The sequence below is a fragment of the Ovis aries genome, chromosome 1 (assembly GCF_016772045.2).
Source record: "Ovis aries strain OAR_USU_Benz2616 breed Rambouillet chromosome 1, ARS-UI_Ramb_v3.0, whole genome shotgun sequence".
Lineage (NCBI taxonomy): Eukaryota > Metazoa > Chordata > Mammalia > Artiodactyla > Bovidae > Ovis > Ovis aries.
Genome location: NC_056054.1, coordinates 166,710,144 through 166,730,038, shown reverse-complemented (window position 1 = coordinate 166,730,038; position 19,895 = coordinate 166,710,144). Strand labels below are relative to the sequence as shown.

General features: G+C 37.7%; 2 protein-coding genes across 31 annotated transcripts in view; both read left to right on the top strand.

Moving 5' to 3' along the window:
- SENP7 (SUMO specific peptidase 7) overlaps positions 1-2,106 on the top strand; it is a 164,341-nt gene extending 162,235 nt beyond the window's left edge. For all 23 annotated transcript variants that reach the window (XM_060416974.1, XM_042232290.1, XM_060416902.1 and 20 more), the window contains one exon: positions 293-2,106. In XM_060416974.1, the coding sequence (XP_060272957.1) occupies positions 293-430 (138 nt within the window). In that variant the 3' untranslated portion in view covers positions 431-2,106. The remainder of the gene's footprint in view (positions 1-292) is intronic.
- A 1,029-nt stretch (positions 2,107-3,135) lies between these two features.
- The window catches only part of IMPG2 (interphotoreceptor matrix proteoglycan 2), a 77,769-nt gene continuing 61,009 nt past the window's right edge, over positions 3,136-19,895 (top strand). For 7 of the 8 annotated variants that reach the window (XM_060416880.1, XM_060416876.1, XM_060416869.1 and 4 more), the window contains exons 1-4: positions 3,136-3,746; positions 3,862-4,113; positions 10,051-10,217; positions 12,961-12,992. In XM_060416880.1, the coding sequence (XP_060272863.1) occupies positions 3,704-3,746; positions 3,862-4,113; positions 10,051-10,217; positions 12,961-12,992 (494 nt within the window). In that variant the 5' untranslated portion in view covers positions 3,136-3,703. The remainder of the gene's footprint in view (positions 3,747-3,861; positions 4,114-10,050; positions 10,218-12,960; positions 12,993-19,895) is intronic. The other variant, XM_027979604.3, reaches the window with a different exon arrangement.

The following is a 19,895-nucleotide window of genomic DNA, read 5'->3' as shown; positions in this document are numbered from 1 at the left end:
TTGCACTAATTCACTTAAATGAATTGTAGCAGAACATATGGTGTTTAATTTTGATGTTCGAAAGTTAGCAGCTTAATGAAAATACTATGAAATTGATTGTGGTGATGGTTGCACAACTTTGAATATACTGAAAATCATTCAATTGAATACTTTAGGTGAATTGTATATGAATTATGTCTCACTAAAGCTGTTATTTTAAAAAGTTAGCAATTTCTCATTTCTTATAAAAATGAATTTTGAGCAACTTTGAATTATACTGCTAAAGTGATTACATTGTCTTTTCTCTCATTAGGATCCTATTGTTAACTTTGAACTTCCAATTCATCTGGAGAAATGGTTCCCTCGTCATGTAATAAAGACCAAACGGGAAGATATTCGAGAGCTCATTTTGAAGCTTCATTTACAGCAACAGAAGGGCAGCAGCAGCTAGTTAATCTGTACAAACATGACACAGATGCTCTATACGATTACTGGAAAGCCGCTTACCAGCATTTGTGTTGGCCAGCTCACAGAGAAGAAAATAACTTGCAGTAGTTTTATAAGTCATTGTACATTATTTAAAATATATAAGATATATTATTAGAATTGTTGGGATCTCATAGATGGAGTGGAAATGAGGGTGATATAGATTAATGTATTAGATAGAAATTAAAGTTTCATAAATATTTGATTCAAAATATTTCATAAATATTTTCTGATTAAATATGCTTGGATTATGCAATAGTGTATGTAATGTGGGAATGTTTTTGTAGATAATAAAGCTATGTGATCTGTACTTCCACATAACTGGGAGTTGAAGGGAGTTAGGTCCTCCCTGGTGCCAGCCCCAGTGCTTGTCAAATTTGTTGACAAGTCACATTATATTGTAGTTTTATTCTTTGCAGCTCAAGCATGCAGTATGAATACTGTGTATTTTTTTAAAAAAAGGATTTAGTATCAAGGCTTCAGAAAATGCCATTTACGGCATCCCTTCTGTATAGCATAAGAGAAAACAATGTTAGGATGGTGACAAGAATTCACTCTTTCAAAGCGCAGCTTATTTTTCTCAGTTGCTAAATGGAACTGTTACTCTAATTGTTGTTTGTTTTGTTTCTTTTGCTGTCATGTGTGGGTATCTGAGAATTTAGTTTGTTCATTCAGAGTGAATTTGGAGCAAAAAATTTAGCTATCGCAAAAAATTGCATATGTAGCTCAACTTAGTTTATTTGAGATATAGCTATGTAAATATTGACTCCTATCCTACTCTGACATCCCAGAATATGTGTATAGTTTCTGTAAGTATAGAAGATAAAACTGGTGTCTTCATAACTTTAATTAAAAAATCCTCAAATTCTTATATACTAATTGTTAGGACTGAATACATAATTTTATAGCTCTGTTTACCCAGTATTTGTCTGCAAAAGCCAGATTGCTTTCATTGCTTTTATATTTTTCAATTGTAATTTTTAGAGACTTAAGAACCAGATGAAGCATACGTTTTTATTAAATGTTCTGACAGGTAAACAGTCTTGAATTGATGTGATGATTATTACATATGATTCAACTCTTTACAACCTTCTAATGTTATCAGGAATATTTTGAGGGGGCAATTATATTGTATTTTCTCAGATAAGAAAATTTTTAAAATAATATTATTTTAATCTTCTATTTTAGGCATCTCTTAGATTTATGTTGTAACTGTATAGCAGTGAAGGAAAGGCAATTTAAGATGAAGCTAACAGTTGGGATGTTTTGTTTCAGAATCATGTGAATTGAGTTAAGCCTTAGTGTCCTTATGTTTGTGTCATCACCTTTTTATTGTTAAAGATATTTGTCCTTTGGAGAGTTCCTATAAAAATGGTTATAACTACATGTTTCATTCCCAGTTTCTTTGTAGGGGAGGGAACTTTTTTAGATGACTATTCATTGTTTTGTATATCTAATTTTGGGAAAACAAGTATATAGTACATCTTATTGTGACTTCTTAACTTTTGTTTGTATGTTTTTCAAAGATACCACTGTCCCTTATCATGTTTTGAAGATTGTTTAAAATCCATTTTCGTAAATTCATATGGAAATAATGCTTTTAGAATACCAACATTTTATATTAAACATATTTCCAATTCATTAGGCTGAGGTATAATTTTTTTCCTTATGAAAGGTGACTGATTTTTAGATATAAATTTTAAATTATGTGATACTCAGTGCATGTCATATAATTGATGCTTAGATTAATTTTTCTTCTGTTTTAACAGGCATTTGGTAATTTTGATTGTTGGTTCAGGGAACATTTTTTGAGCATCTACTGCTATCAGGAAATGTACAAGGTAGAAAAAAATGAATGACAGCTCTTATTCCTAGGTCATTTATAGTCGAATAGGAGCAATGAACACATGAACAGTTTCAGTATGCTTGTTTAAAAAAAATCATGGTTTCTTTGGCATCACCGGAGTGTGTTCAGCTTAGGGTTTGTGTGTGAGTGTGATACTAAGAGCTGGTAGAGAGGTTGTAAGAGTGTTGTCAGTGGAAAGGGAAAGCCTTCTTAAAGAAGCTAATACTGTTTTTATTTCACAATTCTTGGGATAAAAAAACAAACTTGACTTTCTTTTTAAAGTCATAAGCCAATCACTTAACTAGGATATAGAAATGGTTTAATACCTCTGTAATGCTTGCACTATCTCTATCATGAGTTATTTTTACTATTCCTGTTCTATTTTATAGATGAGGAAGGAGATAGAAGTGGTTACAGTGGAAGATTTTCAAGTTTTTAAATCAAGGAGGGACAGACAGTAGCTTATAAGACATGGATTTATTACAAACAGAAACAGCTCCAAGAAAACTGATTTTATTTCATATGTTGTTCTGTATTTCTGATGTAGACAAGTATAGTTGGTCTGGGCATTTTATGCTTCTAAATCAGTTGTAGAGAAAGTCAGAGAATATGTGAATCTAACAGATTGAGAAAAATTATAAAATTCTGAGTTGTATGTGTAACATTATTATTTTTGGGGAAACATTTTTATGTGGACTGCTTATTAAAGGCAAGGAGAGTGTTACTAAAGAGCTTAGCTGACTAGATTAGAACAAAGAAATTGTCTCTTCCCATCTGTCCTAATTAGCTTATCTCTCCTGCTCTCATAGCATGTTAGTTATTTCAGAAAAGAAGGGAGAGGTACTTTGAAAGGACACCATTTTTATTCAGCTAATTTATAATGATTTTGGAATGGTTGTTAGTTCTCAAACATAAACTTATAAATGTTAGACTTCTTCTGTAACAGTTTGTTACTGGACATTTCAAGGCTTTTCAGTTACAGATTTTGGCCTCTCCTCCTCCTTTTGGTTTTGGCTCAAATGATTATGTTTCCTCATTTTGGGAAGATTTCTCTGTGTATTTTGATATTTGTCCTGATAGAAGGAAACCTTCCATCATTAACAGGTATTTAAAAATCTGTGTTACTTTTTAAATTTTTCTTTATATCTGTAGTATATATTCTCTAAAAACATTATTTGATATGATTGCTGTAAGCAATTGAATCAAATATTACTCTATCAGTCTTTAATATTGCTTCATTTAAACTGTGTGATAATTTCTCCAATAATTCTGGTTTTCCTCTTCATTAATGTTTCTTGATTCAGACCTTACCTCTTCTTATTTCTTGTGTTGAAATTGAATATGTACTTGGTTTCAATAACTCACAGTCTTGAAATAAAGAAGAGGAGTTAAATGGAGAAAGAATTGAATACATCACTTCTCTTGAAGCACATAGGTCTGTAATCTGAGCATTGAGTTAAAAATCCAGACATGGTACACATGTCATTTTTTTTGTTTCCTCTTATTCTGTATTCATTATCAGAAGTTTTGTTTATGCTTTCACTCTGTAGCACAAACCTACTTATCTTTAGAAGAGACCCAAGAACCCAAGGGTACAGTTTCTTTTCTCCAGACTGACTCAGAATCCACAGATTCTTCTCTATCTGCTAAAAAGAAACAACCTCTGGACAACAGAGAAACTGAGAGACATTGGTTGCTCAGAAGAAAGCGATCTACTTTATTTCCTAATGGTGTGAAAACTTGCCCAGATGAAAGTGTTACAGAGGCTGTGGCAAACCATCTGAAGTATTTTAAAGTCCGAGGTAAGCAAATACTCAAACCCTTGGGCTCCATGGTGAAACTCAAACGTAGTTCAAAAACAGTTGTTGTATTTCTTTACAATTCAAAATTCGTCTTATTTTGGATAGAGACTGAACCAAATATTATCTTTCTACTAACCATGGAAAATAGACTTACTAAGAATTTGGTGTTTATATAGCTTCAGAGAAAAGGTTGTTATTTTAAGAGAGGACATGGTTTAAAATCACTGAAGTACTTTATATCACTTATATGTAGAATGTAAAAAAAATGGTACAAATGAACTTATTTACAAAATAGAAATAGAGTCACAGTTGTAGAAAAAAACTTACGGTTACCATGGAGGAAAGATTGTTGTTCATTCACTAAATCATGTCTGACTCCTTGCAGCTCAGTGGACTGTAGCATGCCAGGCTCCTTTGTCCTCCACTATCTCCTTGTTTGTTGAATCTGTGATGGTATCTTACCATCTCATCCTCTGTTGCCCCTTTTCCTTTTGCCTTCAATCTCTCCCAGCATCAGTCTTTTCCACTGAGCTGGCTCTTCACATCAGGTAGCCAAAGTATTGGAGCTTCAGCCTGAGCATTAGTCCTCTCAATGAATATTCAGGGTTGGTTTCCTTTAGGATTTCTAGTTTGGTCTCCTTGCAGTCCAAGGGGCTCTCAAGAGTCTTCTCCAACACCACTGTTCAAAAGCATCAATTCTTCGGCCTTCTTTCTGGTCCAACTCTCACATCCGTATGTGACTACTGAAAAAAACCTGTAGTTATGACCATACGGACCTTTGTTGGCAAAGTGATGCTTCTGCTTTTTAATATGCTGTCTAGGTTTGCCATGGGCTTCCCTGATAGCTCAATTGATAAAGAATTTGTCTGCAATGCAGGAGACCCTGGTTCGATTCATGGGTAGGGAAGATCTGCTGGCGAAAGGATAGGCTACCCACCTCAAGTATTCTTGGGCTTCCCTTGTGGCTCAGCTGGTAAAGAATCTGCCTGCAATGCGGGAGACCTGGGTTCAGTCCCTGGGTTGGGAAGATCTCCTGGAGAAGGAAAGGGCTGCTCACTCCAGTATTCTGGCCTATAGAATCTCATGGACTGTATAGTCCATGGGATCGCAAATAGTTGGACACGACTGAGTGACTTTCACTTCACTTCACTTCAGGTTTGCCATAGCTTTCCTTTCAAGGAACAAACGTCTTTTAATTTCATGGCTGCAGTCACCATCCACAGTGATTTCGGAGCCCAAGAAGAGAGAATCTATTTCTACTTCGACTTTTTCCTCTCCTTGATCTTATCTGATTGTATATTTAACCTCCTTTAAGAGGAAGTTCTCAGAGGTCTCTTTTTCCTGTCTAGAACCATTTCCATACTGATTCAGAAACACTAGTTAAAAGAATGGTTTACATCTTGACAGCATTTGGTACTTTCATCCTTTGAAAAGATGAATTTTCTACATCTACTTGGTTTACTTTGTGTTGTCGTACTTATGTAGCACAGTCTCAATTTCATGGGTGCATTTTACACACAGTTCAGTATGTCTTATTTTTTAAGCAAGAACTAAGAAATATTCTTATTGGCTGGTGGGTCCAAATACTGAAACCAGCAATAATTTCAATAAAACGGTCATTGCTTCTACTTTTTCCCCCATCTGTTTGCCATGAGGTGATGGGACCGAATACCATGATCTCAGTTTTTTTAATGTTTAGTTCAAACAGTAGTAGTTTTAAGCCAGCTTTTTCCCTCTCCTCTTTCACCCTCATGAAAGGCTCTTTAATTCCTCTTCATTTTCTGCCATTGGAGTGGCATCATCTACGTATCTGAGGTTGTTGATATTTCTCCTGGTAGCCTTGACTCCAGCTTGTGCTTCATCCAGCCTGGCATTTTGTGTGATGTACTCTGCATAGCAGTTAAATAAGCACGGTGATCGTATACAGCCTTGTTGTACTCCTTTCTCTCAATTTTGAATCATGTCCAGTTTTTCCATGTCCAATTCTAAGTGTTTAAGTGTTGCTTCTTGTCCTGCATATAGGTCTCTCAGGAGACAGGTAAGGTGGTCTGGTATTCCCATCTCTTTAAGAATTTTCCAGTTTGTTGGGATTCACACAAAGGCTTTAGTATAGTCAGTGAAGCAGAAGTAGATATTTTTCTGGGAAGGGAATGAATATTTCAACATAGGTCTTGATTTTGAAGAGATTTGAAAGAGGTAATTGGATTATGCTCCTAAAACCAATTGTTTAGACATTGTTTAGATCCACTCACTGTTCAACCAAGGATTTTAGCTCTTTCCACTGAACTAATTCACTCTAATGGTTTGCTGAGTTTTTCCTTTCATACATAATTTAATATCAATTGCTGTTTGGTAGGAGAAGACAATGGCACCCCACTCTAGTACTCTTGCCTGGAAAATCCCATGGGTGGAGGAGCCTGGTAGGCTGCAGTCCATGGGGTCCCTGAGGGTCGGACATGACTGAGCGACTTCACTTTCACTTTTCACTTTCCACTTTCATGCACTGGAGAAGGAAATGGCAACCCACTCCAGTGTTCTTGCCTGGAGAATCCCAGGGACGGGGGAGCCTGTTGGGCTGCCGTCTATGGGGTCGCACAGAGTCGGACGTGGCTGAAGTGACTTAGCAGCAGCAGCAGCTGTTTGGTATAACACATTTGAAGAATATCTCCATTTAAGCAAGAAGCATCTGCACTCAACTTAATGACTTTTGAAATTAAGCAGAAATTTGGGGGTGCTTGGAGTAGGAAGTAATTAATAGTATCCTCCCTTCAAAAAATTGTATTAGTAGTTGGACCTTTTAAAATATAGCCTATAAACTGCATATTTAAAGTATATAGTCTGATTAGGTTTGACAAATGTATTTATCCTTAAATTCTCACTGCAATTAGGGTAATGAATTTTTCAGTTACCTCCAAACATTTTCTCAAGTGCCTTTATAATCCCTTCCTCCCTGAACACCTCCCTTGATCTAAGAGCTGAGGTAACCTCTAATCTGCTTTCTATTACCAGGTATTATTTGCGTTTTCTACACTTATATATATGAATGTATTCATACTATGTACTCCCTTTTTTGTTCAGCTTCTTTTACTCAGTTTAATTGTTTTGAGACTCATCTGTGATTTTTTGATGTATCAATACTTTGTTACCATTTGTTTGGGGGTATTATTACATTTTATGGATATACTGCATTTGGGGATATTTGGGTGGTTTTCAGTTATTGGTGATTATAGGGAAAGAGGTCATGAATGTTTGTGAAAAATTTTTTTGTATGAACAATCTGCTTTCATATCTGTTGGTTAATTGGAGTGGAATGGATGGATCACATGATAGTTCTATGTTTAACTTCTTAAGAATTTGCCAAAACTGTTTTCCAGTGTAGTTGTACCACCAGCAGTGTATTGGGACTCTGGTTTTTCCACATCTGTGTAATGCTTGGTATAGTCCGTCTTTTTAAACTGTAACCATTCTAGTAGATGCAGCTTCCCTCATAGCTCAGTCGGTAAAGAATCTGACTGCAGTGCAGGAGACCTGGGTTCAATTCCTGGGTCAGGAAGATCCTCTGGAGAAGGAAATGGCAACCCTCTCCAGTATTCATGCCTGGAGAATCCTGTGGATAGCGGAGCCCGGCAGGCTATAGGCCATGGGGTTGAGAGTCAGACATGACTTGGTGACTAAACCACCACATTCTAGTAGATACGAAGTGACATCTTATTGTGGTTTTACCTTGTGTTTTCTTGAAGGCTAATGACATTGAGCACTTTTTCATGTGCTCATTTGCCATTTGTATATCTTTTTTGGTGAAGTTTCTATTCGAATATTTTGCTGATTTAAAAAATAATTGGATTGTTTGTCCTATAATTGAGTTATAAGAGTTCCTTATGAATTCCAAATTCAAATTCATTTTCAGATATATGTTTTGCATAAATTTTCTCCCAATGTTTGGTTTATTGTTTTATTTTTCTTAACAGTGTCTTTTGAGGAACAGTTTTAGATTTTGATATGTCAGGTGTTGTTTTTTTTGCTTCATACTTGCTTTTGGTATTAGATCTAAGTTTGCTTAGCTCAGAGTCACAAAGATTTTCTGTTATTTTTTCCTGTAGACGTTTTATAATTTTTTGGTTTTATATAAAGGTCTTTGATCTACTGTGAGTTAATATTTGTATTTGGTGTATATGAGTCAAAGTTAAATTTTTTTTGTATTTGCATAGCCAGTTGTTCCAGCGTCATTTATTAAAAAGATTAGCTTTTGTACATTTGTTAAAAGTCAGTCTTCTGTGTATGATGGATCTATTTCTTCATTTTTTATTCTCTTACACAGATTTATTTATCTGTTTTAATGCGAATGCCTTACTGTCTTGATTACGGAAAGCTTTATAATAAGTCTTTGAATCAAATAGTGCAAGTCCTTCAACTTTGTTCTTTTAAAATCTGTTTGATTATTCTAGGTTCTTTGTCTTCCCTATAAATATTGTAATCAGCTTGCCAATTTGTACATGGAAAGCTACTGGAATTTTGATTTGGTTTGTGTTAAATCTGTTGATCAATTTGGAAAGAGTTGCAAGCTTAGCAGTATTGACTCTTGCTCTGTGGATGTATCCTCTCATTTATTTTGATCTTTGTCCGTTTCTCTCAGCAGTGTTTTGTAATTTTTAGTGTTTAGATCTTATACATCTTTTTGTCAGATTTATTTCACTTTTTTTATGCTGTTGTTAACAGTATTTTTTTTAAATGGTCTTTGATTGTTTCTTGCTAGTATATAAACATACAATTGATTAATGTATTGATCTTTTATTCTGTAACTTTGTAAACTCACGTATTGGTTCTAGTAGCTCTTTCATATATTCTGTAGGGTTTTCTACATAGGTGATTATTTCATCAACAAATAAAGACATAGTTTTATTTCTTTCTTCCAATTTGTATGCCTTTTATTTCTTTAAAATTTTTTAATTTATTTTAATTGGAGGATAATTGCTTTACAATATTGTGATGGCTTTGCCATACATCAACATGAATTGGCCATAGGTAAACATGTATCCCCCCTCCTCTCTCCTCACCCCATCCCTCCAGGATTTCTTTTTCTTGCCTTATGCACTAAATTGACTGTTCCTCATGCTTTGGGCTCCACAATTCTGAAAGGAAACTATATTACCCTACAAAAAGACTGTTCCATTCTGAATTTTTCCATACTAGATAAGATGCATAGCCTGAGCCCTAGTAACAGGATTCAAGACAGTGGTTTCATAATTTACATTAGAGTGCAGTCATTCTATTGTGTTTTCTGTGGATTTTAATACATGTACAGTGACATGTATCCACTGTACAGTGTCATACAGATAGTTTCACTGCCTTAAAATCTATCAGTTTCCACCTCCGGTATCTTTCCCTCCCCCCAATCCCTGACCACCATAGATCTTTTTACAATTTATATAGTTTCGCTTTTTCCAGAATGTATTATCATTGAACCCATACAGTATGTCGCTTTTTCAGATTGGCTTCTCTTATTTAGCAATATGTATTTAAATCTTCTCCATGTCTTTTCATGGCTTGAAGCCTCATTTCTTTTTATCACTGAATTCTAATCCCATCATATGGATATACCACAGGTTATTTGTCCTGTTGAAATATTCTCAGTATCAGCTGTACTTTGCTAAAACATAAACATGGATTTTTTTTTTTTAAGAGAAGCAAAAACCCCTGCCTATGAGAAGGTAAATCAGTTTCCTTTGCAAGGGAAAGGAATGGGGAGTGCAGATTCTCTTCAGGTCTAAAAAGTTTAAATGGGGTGTATAGAAGGGCTTTGAATGAGAATCATCCCCATGTCCCTGCAGAATAGACCGTGTGCAAGAGTGTCTCAGGAATCTGAAATAACAGATCCGTGGTCATTGTGAGAACCCTAAAGTCCCTTCCATAAAAAATACCTCCCTGTTTATTTTTCAGTATGCCAGGAAGCTGTCTGGGAAGCCTTCAGGACTTTTTGGGATCGACTTCCTGGGCGTGAGGAATATCATTATTGGATGAATTTGTGTGAGGATGGAATCACGACTATATTTGAAATGGGCACACATTTTAGTCAGTCTGTGGAACACAGAAGCTTAATTATGCAGGTAAATGTAGTAACAAGAAGAAATTACTGTACTTACTATAGAGCTCAGGCCTAAAGAAAGAAAGAGTGAATGCTGGATCCCTGTGTTACTGTTTTGTTGAATTAGGCTCTTCAGGTGACCCACCGCAGGGTGACCAATCTTTGTATCTCTAGCTCTGGCCATTATAATTAATAAGCATTGTGAAACCAGCAAGAACCTCAGGATTGTTTATAAATGTAAGAATTTGGAAATAATACTCTACAAAGATTTAGGCTAAGAATATTAATCTGGGAGAATCAAACATTCTTGTCAGAGTTTTGCATTTTATCAGTTCAAAGTTGAATTGATAACTAATTAAAGATAGAGGGTATAGATCATTGGATAAATGTTTAGTAAAGTATAAATGTGATTCTAATGCATGAATTTGCTTACGTGTTTTCCTTGTTTTAGATTTAGTTTATTCTTAGCAAAGGATAAACAAGTATGCATATAGACAAATAATCTGCCCACCTTCCCTTTTTCATGTTGCATGTATTCATGGCAAGAGAAGGAAACTGTTTAGATCTATGTGGTAGATTGCGCATGCTGTGTGAGAGGCCCCTTATATCCTTCTTCCTTTTATTCAAGTCCTGCATGTTCTCAGCTCAGATGTAACCTCCTTCATGAGAAAACAACCCCCAGCCCCCATCCTAGCAGATTTAGCTCACATAATCTTTTGACCACCATAATTCTTTACTCATTCTTTAGTATTGTACTCCTTACATTTTATTATTATTAGTTGTATATAATAAAATGTGGGCTTCTCTGGTGGCTCAGTGGTAAAGAATCTGCCTGCCAATGGAGGAGACATGGGTTCAATCCCTGAGTCAGGAAGATCTCCTAGAAAAGGAAATGGCAACCCAGTCCAGTGTTCTTGCCTGGGAAATCCCACGGACAGAGAAGCCTGGTGGGCTACAGTCCACAGGGTCACAAAAGAGTTGGAAACGACCTAGTGACTAACAACAATACATGTATATGTTGGCCAGGATATCAGAAGAGGAGACTAGATTGGACAGGAGATCAGACTAGAGGGGTGGATAGTGTAAGAAGTTTGTAGTTGATAGGAAGCCATTCAAGGGGTGTAAGTTGGCAGGTTGCAGGGGCTGATTGTACAGTTTTGAACTGTAAAATGGTTATTGTGGTTTCTGTACACCATATGATAGATTAGAGGGGACAAGATGAGCAGAGATCAGCTGCTACTTGAGGCCTGAGGGGATGAGAATCCTGTGTAAACCATGAAGTAGAGAAAGGGTGCATAGGGGATACAAATAGGAAAAGGATTAGTAGGACTCAGTGACAGATTGGATGGGAGTGGGCAGTGATAAAGGCATGACCCTGGAAGCCTCCCAACTTCTATCTTCAATGGCTACCACTGAGAACTCAGGCAGAGAAGCAGCTTGTAGACACTGACGGAGAGAGAGTGAGCTTGCTTTTTAATGCATTGTTTTGAACCATCTGTGAAATGTGCATTGCTTAATATTTAGATATGAAGCTCCAGGAGTGGTCTGGGATCACCAGACCACAGCTATAGGGATCACCAGACTTGAGGTAGTACTTGAAATCATGAGAGGGATTGAGAATGTTACTTAAGCAATCACTGGCTGTCCAAAACCTGAAGGAAGCTTGATTTTACCTTTTCTTAAAAAATTGAAATAAGGTTGATTTACATTGCTGAGTTGATTTCTGCTTTACAGCATAGTGATTCAGTTATACATACATATACATCTGTTTTTTTAGCTTGATTTTAAATATAACAACAACTGTTTACTCATAGGTGGTGAATTTATGTGCTTGACAACCTTTATTAGAACTCAGAATTCCAGCATTTTAAAAATAACTACCATGCTGGCCTATAAAATTTTAAAGCTAATAGTACAAATTGATTAATTGATGATTTTGCTGTGCTTATATGTATCAAGAGAGATTAATTAAAGGAAATAAAATACCAGTTGAAGGTGTTAGATGATTAAAATTTAGCAAAAAAAAGGACTGGCTGAGATTGTTCTAGGAGAGTGTGTAGAGTAAAAAGAACAGTGAGTTATTTGTAAATATCTTAAGAATTATTTAGAGTAATCATCTCTCCATTTTACAGATAAGGAAGTTGAGTCCCAGCAGCAGAGAAATTTTTCGGATTTGCCTCCATAGCTGAGAAAGAGAAAATAGAATTTGATTCCAAATTATCATATTGGTCTCAAAATAAAACCACTAGTTTAGACATAACTTGAACACAGTTTTCTTTGAATGCCCCAAAGGAATAATCCAACTACGGATACAGTTTAGTTCTCCAGAATTCAGACAAAAAAGATAGATTTTACAATTATTTTATCCTCATGATGATATTACTCTATGATAGGAATTTCTATACACATAGTAGATCTCAAAACACTTCGGTTCTAAGTCCATGGCAGATTAATGTAAAACTCTACCAATCTTTAACCCGAAGATCTTTCTGGAATGATTAGCAGGTAAAGTCTGTTAATCTGTGTCCATTAAGAGAGCACAGGGACTTTGGGGAACATACACAGAAACTGAGTGGTGGGTGGGATGTTCTGAGTCACAAAACAAACTTTGCATCATTAGTACTTTGCTTTAACTATTTAACTATAAGAATAATAACATAGATTCTGTGTTAGGGCATTAGTGTTCTTTGTGCAGTAAGTTTTGTTTACTGCTTAATAACTGTCTTTCACTCACATGGTCATTTTTATGTCTTTGTTTTCCTTAGAAACTGACATATGCAAAGGAGACTGTAAGTGGGTGAGTGTCTTTTTTTCCCCTAAGTTCATGTTTGGCAACAGAGATGTATCATACCTGTTCTAAGGCTCATCCCAAATTTAATGATTCCTTCCAATTTATTGCCAGTTCCTGTGATAAGCAGGTCTGTGGGTAAGTCTCAAAGTCTTTTCCTCATCTTGAGGCCACTTCCTTTTCCAAACCACCTTCAGAGCCACTGTGCTTGTTTACTGTGTGACATTATTAAGAGGTGGACTTGTTCCTTTCTCTTGGTGAGGAAATAGATTTTTGAAACTGGAATACAAAATGATCTACTGTTGTTGAGGCTTACAGGCTAATACTGTTTACCTAAAATGGTACACCTTAGTGGAGGATGGTTGATTAAATGATGGGGTTGTGGTATGGGTCACTTTATGGCTTAATGATGTTTGTGATCTTGAAGCATAAGACTAGCACAACTTTAATGAATCCTCCAGTGATTTGAGTCATGGCTCTGTGGGCCTTTAGGCTTAGGATTAAGCTTGTTTCTGGCTCCCGAGCAGTGGCAGGACAAAGTAGATCATGGAAGGGGAGGGATTTTGAGTCTACAGGGACTAATGATTTCTAATTCTATCCATATTCAGTATCCAAGTTATGCCAGTATGTAGGTGACTTTTTTGGGGAAAAAAAATTACTAGGGCATGCAGTTCAGGTCCATAATCTTGTCTCAAATTAGATGGAACAACAGATTGAAAAACCAACAAGATGAGTCAGTGTCCAGAGGTGTAGCCTGGGCAGCAGAGTCCAGGCAAATGCATAATCAGACTGCATCTCTTGGTGGTAGTGGGGTATATGTAAGTTTCAAATCAAGTGTGAGTAAGCAGGAGGGAAGTGAGACTCCTTGTGGTCTCACTTCATATAGCTAACAGTACCACCAAGACTGTTTTAGGGCCTGGGATTGAGCACCAACTTAGATGTGGGGCCATGTGGTGCTTTAGGTGTGGGTCCTAATGATTGCCATTCCAATACACATGCAGTAGACTTAGCAGTCTGGTGGGTCCTGCCAGTAATCTTCATGGTTGTACCTAATGAAAACAATAGCACGTTTCACATGGTTAAGAAGTGTATAAAAGCTATAATAATAAATATCACTTGTAATCTGGAAGAAGCCTTGGAGTTTGCCTGTGAAAGCACATTGGGAAGATTGTAGCTCATGAGTTATAAAGGGATGAAGGAAGGTTATCTGAAATAGACTGAAAAGTTGTAAGTTGTAACACCATATGTGGATTGATGTTATAACACATGGAGTAGCTGAACAGAGGTAGCTGGAAGATGTTTGAGGTGTAGTTTGTGTATTCCTACATAGCTCACTTTGGTTGGGTACAGTTTGCTGCATTCATCTACTGTTTCTTGGAAAAATGTGTTAATCATATTGAAATAAATTCATAAACAAATTAGAGAATGGAGTGTGTCATATATGTTTTGTTGATGTCCTGGATGTGAAGGGACTCGAAGTATTATTTATCATCCTTAGAAAATAGGGCGTGTATAAAAATGCCAATACATATGAACTAAGTTTAAAATATATATAACTGAATTTGAAAATTTTAAAGTTGATATCCTTCCCATGAAGCTAGAGCAGACCAGGTTGGAGTGCGGTGAAAAGCATCAACTATGGTACTTGCTGAAATGAGGGGACCTGGAGTTAGCTAATATTGGGAGTGGCCTGGGAATTCACTTAGCCCCTCTTTAAGTTGAATATTGTAGTCATCCCTTAAAACCCTTAATTTAATCACTTTCTATATTTAGATTTTATTTTTATGATTTTCTTGAGATGGCTCTCATTCTGTGTTGAGATTTTTGTATTAGTTTTATATTGCTGCTGCAGCAAATTATCACAAACTTTGGTAGCTTCAGTTCAGTTCAGTTCAGTTGCTCAATTGTGTCCAACTCTTTGCAACTCCATGAATCGCAGCACGCCAGGCCTCCCTGTCCATCACCAGCTCCCAGAGTTCATGCAAACTCATGTCCATTGAGTTGGTGATACCATCTCATTCTCTGTCGTCCTCTTCTCCTCCTGCCCCCAATCCCTCCCAGCATCAGAGTCTTTTCCAGTGAGTCAACTCTTCGCATGAGGTGGCCAAAGTACTGGAGTTTCAGCTTTAGCATCAGTCCTTCCAATGAACACCCAGGACTGATCTCCTTTAGGATGGACTGGTTGGATCTCCTTGCAGTCCAAGGGACTCTCAAGAGGCTTCTCCAACACCACAGTTCAAAGACATCAATTCTTTGGTGCTCAGCTTCCTTCACAGTCCAACTCTCACATCCATATATGACTACTGGAAAAACCATAGCCTTAACTAGATGGACCTTTGTTGGCAAAGTAATGTCTCTGCTTTTGAATATGCTATCTAGATTGGTCATAACTTTCCTTCCAAGGAGTAAGCGTCTTTTAATTTCATGGCTGCACTCACCATCTGCAATGATTTTGGAGCCCAAAAAAATAAAGTCTGACACTGTTACCATTGTTTCCCCATCTGTTTGCCATGAAGTGATGGGACCAGATGCCATGATCTTAGTTTTCTGAATGTTGAGCTTTAAGCCAACTTTTTCACTCCTCTTTTACTTTCATCAAGAGGCTTTTTATTTAGTTCCTCTTCACTTTCTGCCATAAGGGTGGTGGTAGCTGCATATCTGAGGTTATTGATATTTCTCCTGGCAAAACACAAATATATCTTCTAGTTCTGTAGTGCAGAAGCTTGACATGATTCTCAGCATGTTGGCAGACCTGCATTACCTATCTGGAGACTCTAGGGGAAAATTTGTTTTCTTGCCCTTTTCAGTGTGTAGAGCTTGCCCATGTTGGTTGGCTTATGACTATCAGTGGCTTACTTTGTCACATTCTATCACTCTGACATTCTTCTGCCTCCTTCCACATTTAAGGGTCCTTATGACTACCCTGGGGCTTCCCAGGTGGCACTAGTGGTAAAGAACCTGCTTGCCAGTGCAGGAGTTTTAAGAGATGTGGGTTCTATCCCTGAGTTGGGAAGATCCCCTTGGGAAGGGAATGGCTACCCACTCCAGTATTTTTGCCTGGAGAATTGCATGGACAGAGGAGCCTGGCAGGCTACAATCTGTAGGGTCACAAAGAGTCAGACATGACTGAAGCAACTTAGCACACATATACACATGCATGACTACATTGGGTCTACCTGGTAAAACCAGAGGATATGGTCTCTACTCAAGAATTAAGGCCAGCTGATCAGCACCCTTAATTCCATATGTTACCTTACTTTCCTTTGCAGATAACATAGTCACATGTTCTGGGGATTAAGATATGGACATCTTTGGGAGATCACTCTTCTGTTTACCACATTACTTCTCTGTAATTTAAGTTACTTCTTCTATGTGAGCTCAAACCCAACTGCTAATGTACGACTTACACCAGATACTCTGCTGTGTACTGATTTCACCTCCCCTTATTGTCATCTGGCAAGTCTATGTAAAAGAAAGCATTTCCTACATTACTCAGGACTTCATATCCCATCTTACCTCTTAGACATCAACCTGTAATTGTTTTTTTCTCTTTCTCCTGAGTCTTCAGCTTCTCCCATTCAATTCAGTTCAGTTCAGTCTCTCAGTCATGTCCGACTCTTTGCAACCCCATGAATCACAGCACACCAGGCCTCCCTGTCCATCACCAACTCCCAGAGTTCACTCAAACTCATGTCCATCATGTTGGTGATGCCATCCAGCCATCTCATCCTCGGTCATCCCCTTCTCCTCCTGCCCCCAATCCCTCCCAGCATCAGGGTCTTTCCCAATGAGTCAACTCTTCGCATGAGGTGGCCAAAGTATTGGAGTTTCATCTTTAGCATCAGTCCTAACCTCTTAGACATCAACCTGTAATTGTTTTTTTCTCTCTCTTGTGAGTCTTCAGCTTCTCCCATTACCAACTACTTATTAATATTTAAACATGCTCAAATCTTCTCCAGCCAGACATCTTGAAAACATCATCCCTTAGCTCCAGTCACCTAACTCCCTGCCATCTTGTCTTACAGTTGTATCGTCAATACAAAGTCAGCCTAGGACATGTGCTCACTAAGTATTTGTTGGATGAGTAATTGAGTTTCTGTTCAATCACCCAACTCTATTATCAGGTCCCTGGTGTTACTCTCAGTGTAAGGACTGATCTGTGGAATTTTTTTTTTCCTTGATATCTCCATTAAGTTAGATTTGTACTTGATGATGCCCATCATGATCACAAAGCCAAATACACTTTATATATTTATTTTTAATATAAATTTATTTATTTTAATTGGAGGCTAATTACTTTACAATAGTGTATTGGTTTTGCCATACATTGACATGAATCTGCCACGGGTGCACACGTGTTCCCCATCATAAATCCCCCTCCCACCTCCCTCCCCATCCCATCCCTCTGGATCATCCCAGTGCACCAGCCCCGAGCACCCTGTATCATGCATCAAACCTGGACTGGTGATTCGTTTCACAAATGATAATATACATGTTTCAATGCCATTCTCCCAAATCATCCCACCCTCACCCTCTCCCACAGAGTCCAAAAGACTGTTCTGTACATCTGTGTCTCTTTTGCTGTCTCATATACAGGGTTATCATTACCATCTTTCTAAATTCCATATATATGTGTTAGTATACTATATTGGTATGTTTCTTTCTAGCTTACTTCACTCTGTATAATCGGCTCCAGTTTCATCCACCTCATTAGAACTGATTCAAATGTAAAAGCATATATATTCTGTTTGGGTTGACATGTAACTCTGTTAAACCCTGCTTTATTATAATATGTCTTGGTGTAGCTCTGTTTGGGTCCATCTTGTTTGCTTCCTATACCTGGATATTTGTTTCCTTCTTTAGCTTTGGGAGGTTTTCAGCCATAATTTATTCCAATATGTTTTGAATCTGCTTTTCTCTTTCTTCTCCTTCTGTAATTCCTATTATGCAGAGATTGCACACTTTATATTGTCCCATAGGTCTTTTATATTGCTTTCATTTTTTAATTTCATTTGGTTTTCTGTCTGCTGTTTTTAAAAAATTAATTAATTTATTTTAATTGTAGGTTAATTACAATATTGTGGTGCTCTTTGCCATACATTGACATGAATCAGCTACAGGTGTGGCTGTCCCAACCCTTCCCCACCCCTCCCACCTCCCTCCCCATCCCATCCCTCTGGGTTGTCCCAGTGCACGGGCTTTGAGTGCCCTGTCTCATGCATTAAACTTGGACTGGCGATCTGTTTCACAAATGGTAATATACGTGTTTCAATGCTGTTCTCTCAAATCATCCCACCCTCGCCTTTCCCACAGAGTCCAAAAGTCTGTTCTTTATATCTGTGTCTCTTTTGCTGTCTTGCATATAGGGGCGATGTTAACCATCTTTCTAAATTCCATATATATGCGTTAGTATACTGTATTGGTGTTTTTCTTTCTGAGTTACTTCACTCTGTATAATAGGCTCCAGTTTCATCCACCTCATTAGAACTGACTCAAACGTATTCTTTTTAATTGCTGAGAAATATTCCATTGTGTATATGTACCACAACTTTCTTATTCATTCATCTGCCGATGGACATCTAGGTTGTTTCCATGTCCTAAACAGTCTGTAAACAGTCTGTCTGCTGTTTTGATTGGGTAATTTCGAGATCATTTATTCTTTCTTCTACATCATTTATTCTGCTATTCCTTGTTTTTAGCTCAGCCTTCATCTCAGCAAATAAATTTTCTAATTATTCTTGGTTCCTCCTTACAGTTGCTAGTTTATTTTTATAGCGATCTGCATTTCTAGTGATAACCTCTCAATTCCTTCAGTATTTTCGTTACCTTCTTTTTGAACTCAGTGTCTATTATGCTGAAGAGGTCTGTTTCATTGTTCCTTCAGGGAAATTCTCTTAGTCTTTTAACTGGGAGTGGTTTCTCTGTTTCTTCATTTTGCTTGTATTTCTCTTACTCTGTGAGTTTAGGGGAAACAATTATCTACTGTTGTCTTGGAGAGCTGCTTATAAGCATGAGCGTCCCTATGTAGCTTGTGTGGGTTTAATACGTTTTTGGCATGAGGGCTGTTTTTGGTTTGAAAGCTTGCTGTCTCTTTTCTCAGCATGTGCTGGCCATGATCCCTTTTATAGTGGTGTTCAGGTGCCTGGCCCTATGCATACTCCCAGGGACACAGGGCAGCGGTCCCAGCTACCTCTGGAGTCCAAGATGGCAGCAATAGCTGCACCTGGAACTTATGTAGAAGAGGGTAAGTGGTGCCCTTCCTTGAAAAAGAAGCTCCCATGGCAGTTGCACACATTTCCTTCTGCGCTCCCCAGCAATGGCACCTTGCTTTTCTGATGGGTCCAGGCATCTTCCCGCACTCCCTCCATGTGATGCACCACACCCTGGCTCCCTCAGGGTGTCACCACATAGCCAACCCCAGTCCTCCCTGTATCTGAGCATGGAAACTGGAGTCTCAGTATTCAGCCCCTCCACCCGCCAGCAGATGCGTGTCTCAGGCTGGGGAGTGCTGCCAGGCTGGGGGCACCAGCCCTCTGTGCAGCAGGCCTCTCTCTCCTTGTCTTCTGCTGACTGGTTGAAACCTTTCCTCTTTCACAGCTTGCTCCCAGAGTGCAGGTCCCATCCTATTCCTCTCTTCTTTTTCTTTTGTCCTACTCAGTTACATGGAGATTTTCTTGCCCTTGTGGAAGTCTGAGATCTGCCAGCATTTAGTAGATGGTCTATGAGAATCCTTTCAAATGTAGGTGTATTTTTTACGTATTTGTGGGAAAGGGTGAGCTCTTTGTTCTACTCCTCCGCCTTCTTGATCCAACTCCCACCCCTGTTTTATGTTTGTTTAGCATTTCATCCTTTACATAACGCTTCTGTATAATGATATTTTATTTAGTTTTCACCAACACCTTGGTGAAGTAG